The sequence below is a fragment of the Eucalyptus grandis genome, chromosome 4, assembly GCF_016545825.1.
Source record: "Eucalyptus grandis isolate ANBG69807.140 chromosome 4, ASM1654582v1, whole genome shotgun sequence".
In the NCBI taxonomy this organism is placed as follows: Eukaryota; Viridiplantae; Streptophyta; class Magnoliopsida; order Myrtales; family Myrtaceae; genus Eucalyptus; species Eucalyptus grandis.
The window spans coordinates 1,547,173-1,562,265 of record NC_052615.1 but is presented as its reverse complement, the minus strand read 5'-3'; the positions used below and the strand labels follow the sequence as shown (position 1 = coordinate 1,562,265).

Here is a 15,093-nt window from a genome sequence, read left to right as displayed (position 1 = left end):
AGAAATTTTAAAGAAGCAGCCTCATCCAACCTTGATTTAAGGAATATAACCGTACGCACTTTCAAATTAATGTTGTAAGCGGCTGTTTGTGTAGAATTTGCTTTAAATTTATTGTATACATAACTACTAGCAAATAACAAGTGCAAGAAAGCCCAAGAAAAGAAGAATGAAGACCCATCGTCACTCTCTTTATTCTCATAAACAAATTCTGATTTATTGACCATATAAACTTGAAATCCCCTGAACTAATGAAGTGTCCATTGTGAAGGATCAGCAGATCTTATTTGTTGGGCACTTCACTTTCTTTTTACTGGGGAAGAACCGGAATGCTCTGTTCATTTCTGAAGAAATTACCAGGATCGACTTTGGTCTTTATCTCCACCAACCTGTTGAAATTGCCCTTGAAGTACTTGACCCCATACACTCTCCCTTCCTCATAGCTCTCGTCTCCATTGTGGTTAATTCCCAAATCAAGGTCCCTATAATTCAAGAACGCTTCTCTTGGGTTCTTCGACACAAAGGGCGTCATGTAACGATGGAGCTTCCTCGTCAGCTTGATGTAGTGTCGTGCCGCTTCGTCCCCGTTCTCATCCCAATTTGTCGCGTACTGTATCTTCCATAGGTTCCCGGCCCTATGCGGAAACGGGGTGTTGGTCGCTGGAATCTCGCCCATCTTGCCTCCATAAGGGTTGAAGGTCAACATCGGCCTTTCGAGCTCGATCATCCTCCTCCAAATGAGCTCCAATCCGTCCTTCGGTATGATTTGCTTCACGTAGTCGGACTTTCTCTTCAAATGTGTCAAGACTTGTGGTGTGCGCGAAAGCAAAGCATCGGCTGGAGTCCCGATCGGGAAATTGGTCCAGAAAAGCGTGGACTCGACCCAACTCATTTCGATGCAATATGAGCTCCGCAAGCCTAGCTCGGGAAAACTATTGCTCATCAAGGAAAGAAGCCTTTGAGCATCTCCAAGGAAAAGTGCGATAAACGTGGCTCTTATTGTTTTCTCTCCGGCCTTTGTTCCATTGACCACGTCCATTGTCAACCTTATGAAGAGATCCTCATGCAGTTTGGGCGCCACTTGCTCCCACTTGTACACGACCTCGGTTGCGTTTCGCTCCCACGTCCTTGGGACACTGAAGACGGTCACTGTCTTGGGGACTCGGACAAGGTTGATCTTGTAAGCGAGGACGACGCCAAAGCTCGCACCACCTCCGCCTCTTATGGCCCAAAAGAGGTCTTCTCCCATGGATTCCCTATCCAGTATTTCCCCATTGACGTTGATTATGCGTGCATCGACTATGTTGTCGACGGAGAGCCCGTACTTCCTCATCATGTTGCCATAGCCGCCACCACTGAAGTGGCCACCGACGCCTAGGGTGGGGCAAACCCCGGCAGGAAAGCCATGGACCTTGCTCTTCGCACCTATACCATAGTAGACCTCACCAAGGGTGGCCCCCGCCTGGACCCATGCCGTCTCAGCCTCGATGTCGACATCAACCGAACGGAGATTGAACATGTCAAGGATGAAGAAAGGCGAGGAGATGGAGACGTAGGATATGCCCTCGTAGTCGTGGCCTCCGCTTCGGATCTTCATCTGGACCGAGAGTTTCTGGGTGCAAACGATGGCAGCTTGCACATGTGACTCATGGAGTGCGGTGAGGATGAGCGGGTTTCGGCGTATCCGAGGTGTTGAAGCGCAGGTTTCGTATGTAAGATTGAAGAACGTTTGAGTAAGAAGATTTGTTGGGTGTGTATATGGCTGAGGTTATTGGGTGCGAAGGTTGGGAATGGTTTATGAGGCATTGGGTTAGGCTTTCGTTTGCAAAGGCTTTAGAAGGTGAAGAAAATGAACCTATGAACAACACTAGGGAGTGAGAAGAGGTAGAGGGTTTTGGAGTTTGGAAATGAAGTTCCCATTTTAGGGTTTGGTTCAAATGTGTTTGCTGGGTGAGATATTTAGTTTTGCATGTTGGTCTTTTATAGGAAATGTGGCCGGCTAGGAATTTATAAAAAACAGAGAGAGTCAATGATAATCGAAATGAGAAGATCTTACAAGCCACCTACAATCTTGACAAGAAAATTCCCAATTACAAATCTTGAGAAAAAAAAAAAAAAACCAACTTAGAAATAAGGGTTAATACCTTAAAAAACCCCAAACTGGTACACTTGTGACAAATTTAGCACAAACTATTTTTTTACCACCAAAAACCCCAAACTGGTATACCTTTGACAAATTTACCTCAAACTAGTACATTTGTGACAAATTTACCCTATGTTAGTTTTCGTTAAATTTTATTATCAAATTATTAAGTTAAATGACACGTGACAGTTAATCGGTATACCAATTTAGGATTTTACGCTCCGTTTGTTATAGTTTACAACTTTTATGATTTTTTTGTGATATTAATCCAATTTAGCATAGGGTATATTTGTCACAAATTTACCAGTTTAGGGATTTTTGCAGTTGAATAAATTAGTTTGGGATAAATTTGTCATAAATGTACCAGTTTAGGGTTTTTTTATAGTCAATCGGGGTAAATTTGTCACAAGTTTACCAGTTTGGGGTTTTTCATGGTCAAAAAAATAGTTTAGGGTAAATTTGTCACAAGTGTACCAATTTGGGGTTTTTTCAGGGTATTAACCCTAGAAATAATAGGAGGGTTGACAATTGGTTGATGATTCTACTGATCTCATTAATGAAGAATCTGGCTTTTCTTAATTCGTTTCAGTTACTTCATAAATACTTGCGCAAGTACATGCACTCCTGGGGCTCTTATCCTTTCAATTTCGAGGTCAAAACTTGAAAAAGTTAACTTACGAAAGAGGGTCAACGTTCTTAGTTGATGATTATTGCGATCTTGATAATGCAGAAATTGGATTATTAATCCTTGTGAAAGAGGGTCAATTTGCGAAAGAGGGTCAGCAGCTTCGCAAGGGTACTTATTAATCCTTCTTTCAGAGTCGTGTTTGCAAGCTTCTGTTAGTTTATAACAAAATGATGAGGGGATTATTATTATTATTATTTTCAATCATCCAGCGAAAAACAATTGTGGATACTTTCTTATAATTTTCTAAGCAACACTAGAATTTAATGCAGCATCTCCACTACAGCTCAGCTGAGCTCAAGCAGCAAGAAGTTTTTAGTGCCCATCGAAAATTGACAACCTTCATGACAAGATCAGTACAATGAATACAACATGATCTTTATAAATGGAAAAAAGATGTATTTTAGGCTACGTTCATTTCATGGAAAATATAGCGTTATTGAAAAATATTTTCCAGAAAGTCATTTTTCAAAAAAATCATCATATCTTTGGATGATAGGCCGAAATCTAAAAATGAGCTAGAAAATACATTTCACTGTTCAATAGGGAAAATATTTTCCTTCATGCACCAATGTAGATAAATTTATTATTAGTATATCTATAATTATTTTTTTATTTATTTTTCCTTTTCTTCTTCGTTGGTCGGTTGGTAGCTATGGCAATAACAGTGACCAGCCATAGGTAAGATGGAGCCTCACCATAGGTTAGTGAGGGTAAGGCCGAGGTTGCTTGCGTCGGTGAGCTCAAGCCCCCGCTAGATCGGGCGACTCCGGTTGGGGCTCGAGCCTTGCCGGGACTCGAGCCTCGTCGGACTATGGTGAGGCTCCAGCTCGCTTGTGGTTAGTCGCTAGCCAATGAAGAAGAAAAATAAAATGAAAGATGGAAAAAAAGAAATATAAAGAAAAATAATTAAGAAGTAGATTTAAAAAAAATAACCGAAAGAAAAATAATTAAGAAGTAGATTTAAAAAAATAACCAAAAAATAAATAAAAAGAAGATGTATTTAATAAAAGAAAGTGAGGTGAAAGAAGGTGTGGAAAATGTTTCCACTTCTCAAAAGTGGAAAACATTTTCTTCTATCTTAAAACACTATTTTCCCTTCATGAAAAATGTTTTCTGCAATTAATTCATTTTCTGTGAAACGAACATCAGAAGATTTAACAAATGTTTTCTTGAAAGTTATATTTCGTAAAATGAATGGAGCTTTAGTGGAGCCTGCTATTATATACAAGACACTGATGTCCTCTCCTTGCATTAGAAGGTACCAACCGACAAAGAACGTCCACATGGATCCGGCTTTGTGACAAGTTCCTGGAGATTTCGCCCCCACCTTGTCCAAATTTGAAGTTGCAAATAACTTCTATTATATTTTTCTTTTGTCGGTCGTGTAATTGTTATGGTAAGCTCTATCGTCTTTTTGTCTATTGAAGTCCCTGAAGTTCAACGATAACATCTGGGGGTCCATGGTTGGAAAGGGGGGAATAAAGTCTTGTGAAAATCCCAGTCCATGTCCATGAGTAGCCTCAACAACACTTCATCATATACTAAAAGGAAGAATTTGAGATCTGTGTGTTCCTTTGGGCGTAAAAAGAGAAAAAGAAGATCCTTGTGATCCAACTTCACAAGCACGTTAAGAGACTCCTAAGTTTTATCCCATCATTCCTTCCTTTTTCTATTTCTAGCCACCATAAATTCCTTCCTCAAAGTGATAAACGAAATGACAGGTTTATTTTAGGAGCCAAAAAAGTTATATTAATGATTAAGAAGAGCGATGGAAAATTAAAGAGAGACATAGAAAAGAAGTAAAGTTACATGAGAGGCAACAAAATAGGCGATCATGTTGAGAGCAATCCCCCGCCAAACAGTGCCAATGATGTAGCTGGACAAGTTTTGATGTTGCGAAGGCAAATGAAGTGGTAGGTCTTGGTGTTATTTGTTGAGGTGTAAGTGCAAGTTATTTTAGAAAAAGTTCCACCTTGCAGGATTTGTGATATGCAATAGTTAATATATCGTAGTTGACCCAAAATCTATTGGCTTAAGCTTTTTGAGTGAATTTATGTCCAACTAGATATGATAACAAGATAGGACTTAAGCTCCTTCTTGGTGATCTCTCCATGAAGATATCTGGCTTTGGTTGTGCCAATAGTTGATTTGTGACCAATGCTGTTTTTCAAGCAACTTTGATGATTTGGTCCGGAGCCTTCTTGGTTCAATCCGGAGAAATAGATTAGGGATGAATGTAGACATTGATATTGTTGTCACTATTTGCATGGGCAACAAAGTGGAGATTCAATTGAGATATGTTAAGTTGAGACATGTTGGTGCAGAAGGATACGTGAATTCATGATAATAGACCTAACACTAAGCTCATAGGTGATGAAGAGATTGTTGACATGCATTTATGTGTTGTGCTAGAAAAAATCTCACATCAAAGAACTAATTGGTTTGAAGCATTTAATGTACCCTAATTGATCTATAACTCATTAATTTAACTTTTGAGTGAAAATGAGTATAATTTGATATGTTGATAGGCTCAGACCTTGGGTTCCCCTATTGGTGATCTCCCAAATGAAGTTTTGCAGGTTTCTGCTATGTACTCTAATTTTTTTTTTTTTTTGGTGACCGAGGGAACCCCGCACAATTGGCAGTCAAAGGTAAACCACTGGGGGCGACATGTGCTAGCCACCACACACGTGCCACCGGGTAAGTTGCCAAGAGACTCAAAGCTAGCCTTCCTACAACTTGCATTGTAGGAGCTTCGAACACTAGATCTCCTCGATGGAAGTCTAGCGCCTACCCAGCTAAGCCACTGCGGCGGATGGTTACTCTAAAAATTATTCATCTCTATTATTCTTTAATTTTTAGTTTTCATTTCTCATTTGACATCACTTCTCAATGGTCCATCCACTTTAAAACGATCCCACACTTGGTATATGGCTTGTCTTTAGTGCATTTTTTGAACATCAACCTATAGATCCACATTCCATGCCAATTTGAACAAATCTCATACTTAAAAAGAGATGGAGCAACAAGGACATAGGGAACCAACGACTAAATTGAGGAAGTGAATGCTAATCCATCAGTGTTTCACATGGACAAGTATATTGCTTCTTTCTCCATTGACCCATATGCATTGGCAAATTATTCCACAGATCTGGTGCATTGCATTAAAATCAAATCTAGATAGTTCGATCTGGCGGGGTTCACTTACAGAATGCATACGCATCATTTTTTATGGCACTAATTCAGTTTACGTATATCAGGTCAGTTGAGTAATTTTTGTACAATTGACATTCCGTGTTTTTCATTGTGTTGTTTTCTTCTCTTACTGTCCTTTTCTAAAGTACCTCTTATTAGTCACAGTTGAATAATTTTTGAATGAGCTGTCTTTTTGCCCAACTTCCAATTGCCAGTGTCGATGAATTTAAAAAGAAGATATGAAACGCGAAATTTCTGCCGAAGCTTCTCTTGTATGCACAAATTAATGATAATAATAAAATCAATGTCCTATGCACACATGTTAATCTTTCGAACACAAGACGACAAGGAACCGGTCGACTCAATTTGTGCCCAAAATCCGGAAAGCCACATGGCACCATGTGCAGATACGCCAAAAAGACAGAACACCCTCAGCTTTGGTGGAATTTACCCCAACCTAAACTCGAACCCTAGACTGATCTCCTCTGTCTCCCCCTGACCCCTCTGCTTCGCCACAACCACAGGCGCGTCGTCGTTGCCTTCACCCGGCACCTCTGTTGTTGCTCTGTTCCCATCACCACGAGCCCCGTGACCGCCATGCGTTAACCACGGGCCGGCCCACTTGAAAACCACCAAAAACCCTTGTTATTTTTCTCGTATAAATATGCAACTTTCAACTTTTGATTTACTTTCAACCATCCACTAGCATCTCAAAACTTTCTGAAAGTGTTGTACAACTTTTAGAATTGTGTCAAGATCGATAGTTTTGTAATTCGGGCTAAATAGTAAGTTGAGATGAAAAGTCTCAATACTCCATTTGAGAAAATTCCGATCAATGTGATTATTGAGTCATTGGAAAGCTCATGACTAAATTAATATAATCTCATTAGCCAACTGTGAAAATCATGATTTCATCCTTATCGATATTAGACAAACATGGTTTAGAATGGTTTAGAATGGTGATGTCTAGTGATTCAGTGATTCAGCCATATGATTCAAGTACATTGGGTATCTTGGAAGGCAACCACAAAGCGCAACCCAATTATACTCTTCCATGGAGACCTTGACGGGGCTAGTTTCCAATCAAAATTTGGCCCAAATCTCAGTAAAAAAAAAAAAAAAAAAAAAAAGGCATCTGCACTTCTAACCGTGAAGTGTCTGGAATTTTCAATCAAAATCTTCTTTTTAAAAGTTAAGGTATCTACCCAATCAACTAATTTGACCGCAAAAGTTAAATCATAAGGTTTCGGACACCGTGAAACTCAAGTCAATCAAATTAATGCAAAAAATATCATAATATGTCGCCACGATTAATCGCCCGGCCCAATTCTCAAAATCTACAACCTCGACATACTTAAGAACACCTATGCCACGAGCTTTTGTAGGCACAATACTCAGATCAACTGAACGTGGAATGGAAAACTCCAAACTAGGTAAAATTTTCATAAAGCATTATTTCTTCAAATGTAAAAAAATATTCATGATGGCGCTTTGGGGCACATGACCAATTGCTGGCAGAGCCACGTCTCAAAGCTTGACTTAGCAACGAAGGACCCTTGGCAAAAAGTTAAGCTAAGTGTGGCCAACCGTCCTAAGTGGTAGCCCAATGGTCCAATCAACTAGCTGTCACGACCTTTCTAAAGATGACTGCTAAGGAAAAGATAATAAATTACTAAACAAATATATAACGCAAACTCTACCAAGCTCATATCAATCACAACTTTAAAGTTTTAATTTAATCATGCATTTTAATTAAATTAGAAGTCTCTAGTAATCTATTTATGGATAATTGGAAATCCAAGCAAAATGCAAGAGAACATTTTACTTTTGTGAATCGGAGATTTCATAAATAAGGGAACTTCATTGCACTAAATAACAAATTAAAATGGGAAATTGCTTGAATCTATAAGATGACCTAAATTAAACTAGAAAATAATTTATATTAATTCCTAGTATAAATTACATGATTTCCATTTCACCTAAGATATTTATTTCAAAAATTAGAAAATATATACGGTGCAATTTAAGTTAAATGCAATGGAATCTTTTTGCATTTGTTATGTGATGTAAAGTTCTACATGATTAATATTAACAACCAAATATGACCTTGATCGACACAAAACTTGCTTGTAGATCACTGTTTATATTCCCCTTGCTCTTTGTTTACTCGAACGAGTCTTCTACCCACGTACACAAGCCCTTCACTCACTTAAAAAAAAAAAAAAAAAACCCTTCAATATTCCATGCAAGCCCATAAAACAAGGAGGAGAAAATTTTCTCTTCCTTCTCAACTGTTCCACCCAGGGAGCTTTGAAACAGAATTGGCTGGGTTGGATCAGCCCATCATGGTCGGCCCAACTCAATCCAAAAAACCTATCATTTCCCACTCTCATATTGTGTGTTGGACAGAATTTCATATCCCATATACATATTTAACCATCATTTGCAAGTAGTTCCCCAATGGATCAATTCACACAGGCATATTGGTCATACAACTGATGAGCGCACCTACATTCAGCTTATTATGCACTAGTTAGTCACAGTAAATGATCTTGTTATATCCTAAAAGTAATTTTTTGCATCAGTTCAGCACCTTTAAACCCTGTAAAAAAAACATGTTTGATTCAATCATGTACCAATTAACTAGTGTATATATGTATCAATGTAAACATAAATTGGTCTTCCTTTTCTACTCGAATCTCTCCATTTGACCTTAGCTTGTTTCCTAACATCTCCTAGAGGTCACATCATTCTTGACTAGAGAAAACATGCTTCGGTAGCAATCACTAGATCCAGATTAGGAAATTTAGCCAAATTTTTTTAGGGTATTATATCGGTGCATTTAAGAAAGCTTTCAGAGAATGACATTGCATCTAGACAAAATGACTTTGCATCCAGTGAGTTTTATTCAATGCAAATATATTTTGGTAATACACTTTAAAAAGCAACTTTGACCTCATGAAGCCCGCCACCCCAACTTCCTCTACTCCCCTCTCACGCAACCCTCAGCGATTCTTATCACGCAGTCCTCGACAACCCTCATGTGATCCTCGGCCCCAGGTGAGATGGATTTCACTTGGGCAAAGCTTGCCGGCATCGAGCAAATCTTGACGAAGCTTGCCAACGTCACACAACCCTCAACAAGCTAGATATGGTGGCACAATCATCTCTATTTGAGAGGCGATGAGCAATGTGTCTAGAGTAACCGCAAGGGTAAAATAGGAACATAAAAACATTAGTGAGGATAAGAATGGAAAAAAGCAATTCACTAAATCCCCAAAGTGACAGTTACAGAATGCTAAGAATCCAAAACTATTCCCAAGTAATCAGGACTTTTGAGCATTTTCAAAACTCAACTTTGCACTAAAGGCCTTCGAGATTGTGTTACCAAACACTAAAACTTTGTCTCTAAGGCCTTCGGAGATCCAAATATCTTTGAAATTGCTGCACTAAACGTAGCTTTCAGATAGCCTTCAAGATTTCACACGGTGGAGTGTCCGCATTAATTTCAATTATTACAATTTTCCCTCCCACTATCCAATTGATCAACACATGTGGTATGAATCACGTGCTATATGATTTCATTCTATCCTTGGGGCTTAAGTTAGTGTTAGTGTTAGTTGTAATGCATATATAAGCACTACGAGAACCTCAGCTAGTCATCATCATTTGACAAACCCAAATTCTAAAAGAGAGACATTTTCAATTATTGTTCCTTAAAATTTATATCACATCCATTCACCTCATCTCATTCTTATATCTAAGAGTCTCGTCATTATTGTTAAGCATGATGTCTCCCTCTGATCTTTTTGAGCTCTTGAATCTCATCTCTATGCATGCCGCCACTAGTTCTAAAGGAAAATAACCGTGCAAGAAAGCAAATCTAAAACCAGTTTGACATTTCTATTATTCACATTTTATTTGTCTACGTGTATCAGCATTCACTTCATAGATGAACACAGTTCATCTTAAGAACATTAAGCACATTCAAAATAGAAGCAAACTCATGTCTTTCATTTACTTCAAAAAGAGTATATTATGTATCACAATATAAAATAGAAACATTCACATTCTACGCAATCCCAATGCATTCACGTGCCTATCTTGCACTTCTATTTGGAAGAGGCTTCGTCACATGATTTGCTACTTGTAGATAAGTAGGGATAGTTTAATCAAAACCCATGGATGTTGTTTGATAAGCTACCTTTCCTAATTGTTGGAGATAATTATTGTTAAGCATGATGTCTGCCTATGATCTTTTTGAGCTCTCGAGTCTCATCTCTATGTATGCCACCACTAGTTCTAAAGGAAAATATCCGTGCGAGAAAGCAAATATAAAACTAGTCTGACATTTCTATTATTCACATTTTCTTTGTCTACGCTAATCCGCATTCACTTCATAGATGGATAAAATTCATCTTAAAAACACTAAGCACATTCAAAATAGAAGCAAACTCATGTCTTTCATTTACTCCAAATGAGTATATTATGTATCACAACTTAAAATAGAACAACATTCACATTCTACGCGGTCCCAGTGCATTCACGTGCCTATCTTGCACTACTATTTGGAAGAGGCTTTTTGACATGATCTACAACTTGTAGATAAGTAGGGATAGTTTAATCAAACCCATGGATGTTGTTTGATAAGCTACATTTCCTATTTGTTAGAGATAATTATAATAAGGTCGTTAGGACTTATTGGGAAAGAAATGACAAGAAACAATATTAGCTTCAAAAACGCACTTGGGTGTGCAGTGCACCCAGTACGCTTCAAGATTGACTAGCTCTCATACCAAGTTAGAAATAAAATTGGGAAGAGAGAATTGGGAGATTTCAATATATGTCAATGTATTGAAAAGAATACGTTGAAAGCCTATTTATAAGTTTAGATAGAGAATATCAAAGGAAATCAACATAGGTATGCATAATCAAAGTTCATATTGAAATAAGAGAAACTATCCTAAATATCTCTAAGAGATGTTTAAATATCCTAATATTGCTAGCACTATTAATGTTTTGATTAGTTGAAGATATAAGAAATTATCATAAAACATTAATTTGATACCCTTATATAAAGAATTGGATTTTTAAGAAGAAAAGGGGTGGAGGACAGGTTCGGACATTTAGCTTATCTTAAAACATTTTCGAGGGGTTACATTCTGTTTGTTTAACGAGTTGGGGAATTTTTTTTTTTTTTTTTTTTTTTAAGGTGAAGTTTGCATCTTAGACTTCAACTTTCACAACTCACGAGTCATAACCACACCAATCTTCACTTCGAATCAACATTTTTTTTAATTGCCAGCAAAAATAGGAGGGCATTCAATTCCATGACAGAATCAAGATGAAATGCGAGGATAATAAGGTCTGCTTTTTTCTTCTTTTTTTCAATCATTTTCTCCACCTTGATGCAATTATTTGGACACGTATCTTACGAAGATATACTTTATATGATAGCATTTCCAAATCTAATATTTGTTCAGAGGATAATAAGGGGGTGAATGATAACCATTATGTTCAGAAATAGGTTATGGAAGAGAAATAGATTTTTCTATTTCTATTTCTAGAAAAATTTTTAAGCAAAAATAACCGTTTGATAACGACACAAAATTTCTATTCTAAAAATAGAAATTCGTTTGATAACAACATAAATTTTTTTCTTTTCGGACAGCGGTAGGCGGCAACCGACGACGGTGGGTGGCCGGTGATCGGCGGCGGCGGCGGTGGCCCGCGGACGGTGGTTGACGGCAACGGATGAAGAATCGGTTAACGAATGATAATAATAATTTTTATTTCTCAATTCTGTTACAGAAATAGAGAAGTAGAAAATAATTTTTATTTTTCATTTCTAATTTCTATTCCAAACCTATTTTTGGAACAATAATCTATTTTAGAAATAGAAAAATAAAATAGGTTTATCAAATGGATTTCTATTCCAGAAACAAGTCTGGAATTGAAAAATTATTTCTGGAACAAAAACAAAGGTTTGTCATGCACCCCATAATTTTTCAACTAAAGTTGTTTTCCTGAAAATTGGGTCTTATACCCCAAATTCGTAATTGAGTTCACGTACAAGTTTAGCCCTTTCAATTTCTTTTTATGCATAAATAGTCTTTACAAAAGAAAAATTAAATTAAAATGGACATCAGCGGATGCTACGCAAATTGTGATAAAGTTTCCCAATTTATTGTACTACGAAAACAGATACTCTTGTCCTCTACGGAAACCGAATTCAAAAGCTGTATTTATGCTAGTACTTTAACCCTGCTTGTCAAATTATACTTTGGAACTTTATTGGGTCCATTATAAGTAAACTTGATCGGCGAGCAGGTGGCGTTAAGCAGGCTTGGTTGGACTTTTTATACTCACTAGGCGGGCATGACAAGATATCCAGGCTCGACCAGTGAGAAGAAGCGTGCAGGGCCTTGACCGCCGGCCGGGCCCTATATTTATTAACATACAATTATGTTTTATTAATAATCCAATCTTGATATTTAAATTTTATAAACATAAACACGACAGAAATAAGCTCAAATTTTAAATGTAGAGAAATATTATAAAACACATAAGTAAAGTGATAAAAAATAAAAAAAATAACTAAAAATTAATTTATTCACCTTTTCTCATTGATCTCGTATTCTATTTGAACTTTCAAATAATAAAAAATAAGAAAAAGGTGGCTGGATAGGCGGGCCCAGCTAGCTCATCTTTCCGATTGGGCACTTGCCCAGAGCCACAAGTTTGGGCGTTAATAGGACTCGCAATTGTTTGGGCCAGACGTGGACTCAGCCCAAGCCCGTCAAATAGCAGTTTACCACCAATGTGAAAAATAATTTGCACATGGATGGTTGATTTGTGCAAGAAGAATTTTGTTACGAAAATAAAGAGAAGATAGAGAATACACTCTTTGCGCAAAAGAAATTTCAAAGAAGCAGCCTCATCCAACCTTGAGTTAAGGAATATAACCGTACACTCTTTCAAATTAATGTTTTATGTAGAATTTGCCTTAAATTGATTGTATACATAACTACTAGCAAATAACGAGTGCAAGAAAGCCCAAGAAAGAAGAATGAAGACCCATCGTCACTCTCTTTATTCTTATTCACAAATTCTGATTTATTCATCATACAAACTTAAAATCCTCTGAACTAATGAAGTGTCCATTGTGAAGGATCAGCAGATCTTATTTGTTGGGCACTTCACTTTCTTTTTACTGGGGGAGAACCGGAATGCTCTGTTCATTTCTGAAGAAATTACCAGGATCGACTTTGGTCTTTATCTCCACCAACCTGTTGAAATTGCCTTTGAAGTACTTGACCCCATACACTCTCCCTTCCTCATAGCTCTCGTCTCCATTGTGGTTAATTCCCAAATCAAGGTCCCTATAATTCAAGAACGCTTCTCTCGGGTTCTTCGACACGAAGGGCGTCATGTAACGATAGAGCTTCCTCGTCAGCTCGATGTAGTGTCGTGCCGCTTCGTCCCCGTTCTCATCCCAATTTGTCGCATACTGTACCTTCCATAGGTTCCCGGCCCTATGTGGAAATGGGGTGTTGGTCGGGGGAATCTCGCTCATCTTGCCTCCATAAGGATTGAAGGTCAACATCGGCCTTTCGAGCTCGATCATCCTCCTCCAAATGAGCTCCAATCCGTCCTTCGGTATGATTTGCTTCACGTAGTCGGACTTTCTCTTCAAATGTGTCAAGACTTGTGGTGTGCGCGAAAGCAAAGCATCGGCTGGAGTCCCGATCGGGAAATTGGTCCAGAAAAGCGTGGACTCGACCCAACTCATTTCGATGCAATCTGAGCTCCGCAAGCCTAGCTCGGGAAAACTATTGATCATCAAGGAAAGAAGCCTTTGAGCATCTCCAAGGAAAAGCGCGATAAACGTGGCTCTTATTGTTTTCTCTCCGGCCTTTGTTCCATTGACCACGTCCATTGTCAGCCTTATGAAGAGATCCTCATGCAGTTGGGGCGCCACTTGTTCCCACTTGTACACGACCTCGGTCGCGTTTTGCTCCCACGTCCTTGGAACACTGAAGACGGTCACTGTCTGGGGGACTCGGACAAGGTTGATCTTGTAAGCGAGGACGACGCCGAAGCTCGCACCACCTCCACCTCTTATGGCCCAAAAGAGGTCTTCTCCCATGGATTCCCTATCCAGTATTTCCCCATTGACGTTGATTATGCGCGCATCAACTATGTTGTCGACGGTGAGCCCGTACTTCCTCATCATGTTGCCATAGCCGCCACCACTGAAGTGGCCACCGACACCCACCGTGGGGCAAACCCCAGCCGGAAAGCCATGGACCTTGCTCTTTGCCGCTATCCCATAGTAGACCTCACCGAGGGTAGCCCCTGCCTGGACCCATGCCGTCTCAGCCTCAATGTCAACATCGACAGAACGGAGATTGAACATGTCAAGGATGAAGAAAGGCGAGAAGATGGAGACGTAGGATATGCCCTCATAGTCGTGGCCTCCGCTTCGGATCTTCATCTGGACTGAGAGCTTCTGGGCGCAAACGATGGCAGCTTGCACATGGGATTCATGGAGTGCGGTGAGGATGAGAGTGGGTTTTGGTGTGTCGGAGGTGTTGAAGCGCAGGTTTCGTATGTAAGATTGAAGAACGTTTGAGTAAGAAGATTTATTGGGTGTGTATATGGCTGAGGTTATTGGGTGCGAAGGTTGGGAATGGTTTATGAGGCATTGGGTTAGGCTTTCGTTTGCAAAGGCTTTAGAAGGTGAAGAAAATGAACCTATGAACAACACTATGAGGAAGAAGAGGTAGAGAGTCTTGGAGTTTGGAAATGAAGTTCCCATTTTAGGGTTTAGTTCCAATGTGTTTGCTGGGTGAGATATTGAGTTGTGCATGTCGGTCTTTTATAGGAAATGGGGCCGGATAAGAATTTAGGAAAAAAGAGAAAGTCAATGATAATCGAAATGAGAAAATCTCACAAGCCACCTCCAATCTTGACTGGAAAATTCTCAAGTACAAATCTTGAAAAAAAAAATTAAAAAAACAAAAACAAAAACAAAACAAAACAACCAACTTAGAATAAATAAGAGGGG

The 15,093-nt window shown here is 38.8% G+C and overlaps 2 protein-coding genes across 2 annotated transcripts; both read right to left on the bottom strand.

Annotated features, from left to right (window-relative positions):
• Window positions 1-246: 246 nt before the first annotated feature.
• LOC104442457 (berberine bridge enzyme-like 8) lies at window positions 247-4,113 on the bottom strand. The gene is given in 3 exon segments (XM_010055894.3): window positions 247-1,667; window positions 1,669-1,864; window positions 4,095-4,113. Coding segments are annotated over 3 exon segments (1,575 nt in total). The 3' UTR covers window positions 247-307.
• An 8,974-nt stretch (window positions 4,114-13,087) lies between these two features.
• Window positions 13,088-14,862, bottom strand: LOC104440642 (berberine bridge enzyme-like 8). Its single transcript, XM_010053565.3, has one exon. It carries the CDS (start codon window positions 14,842-14,844, stop codon window positions 13,234-13,236), a length of 1,611 nt encoding a protein of 536 aa, XP_010051867.3. The 5' UTR covers window positions 14,845-14,862; the 3' UTR covers window positions 13,088-13,233.
• Between the last annotated feature and the right edge of the window lie 231 nt (window positions 14,863-15,093).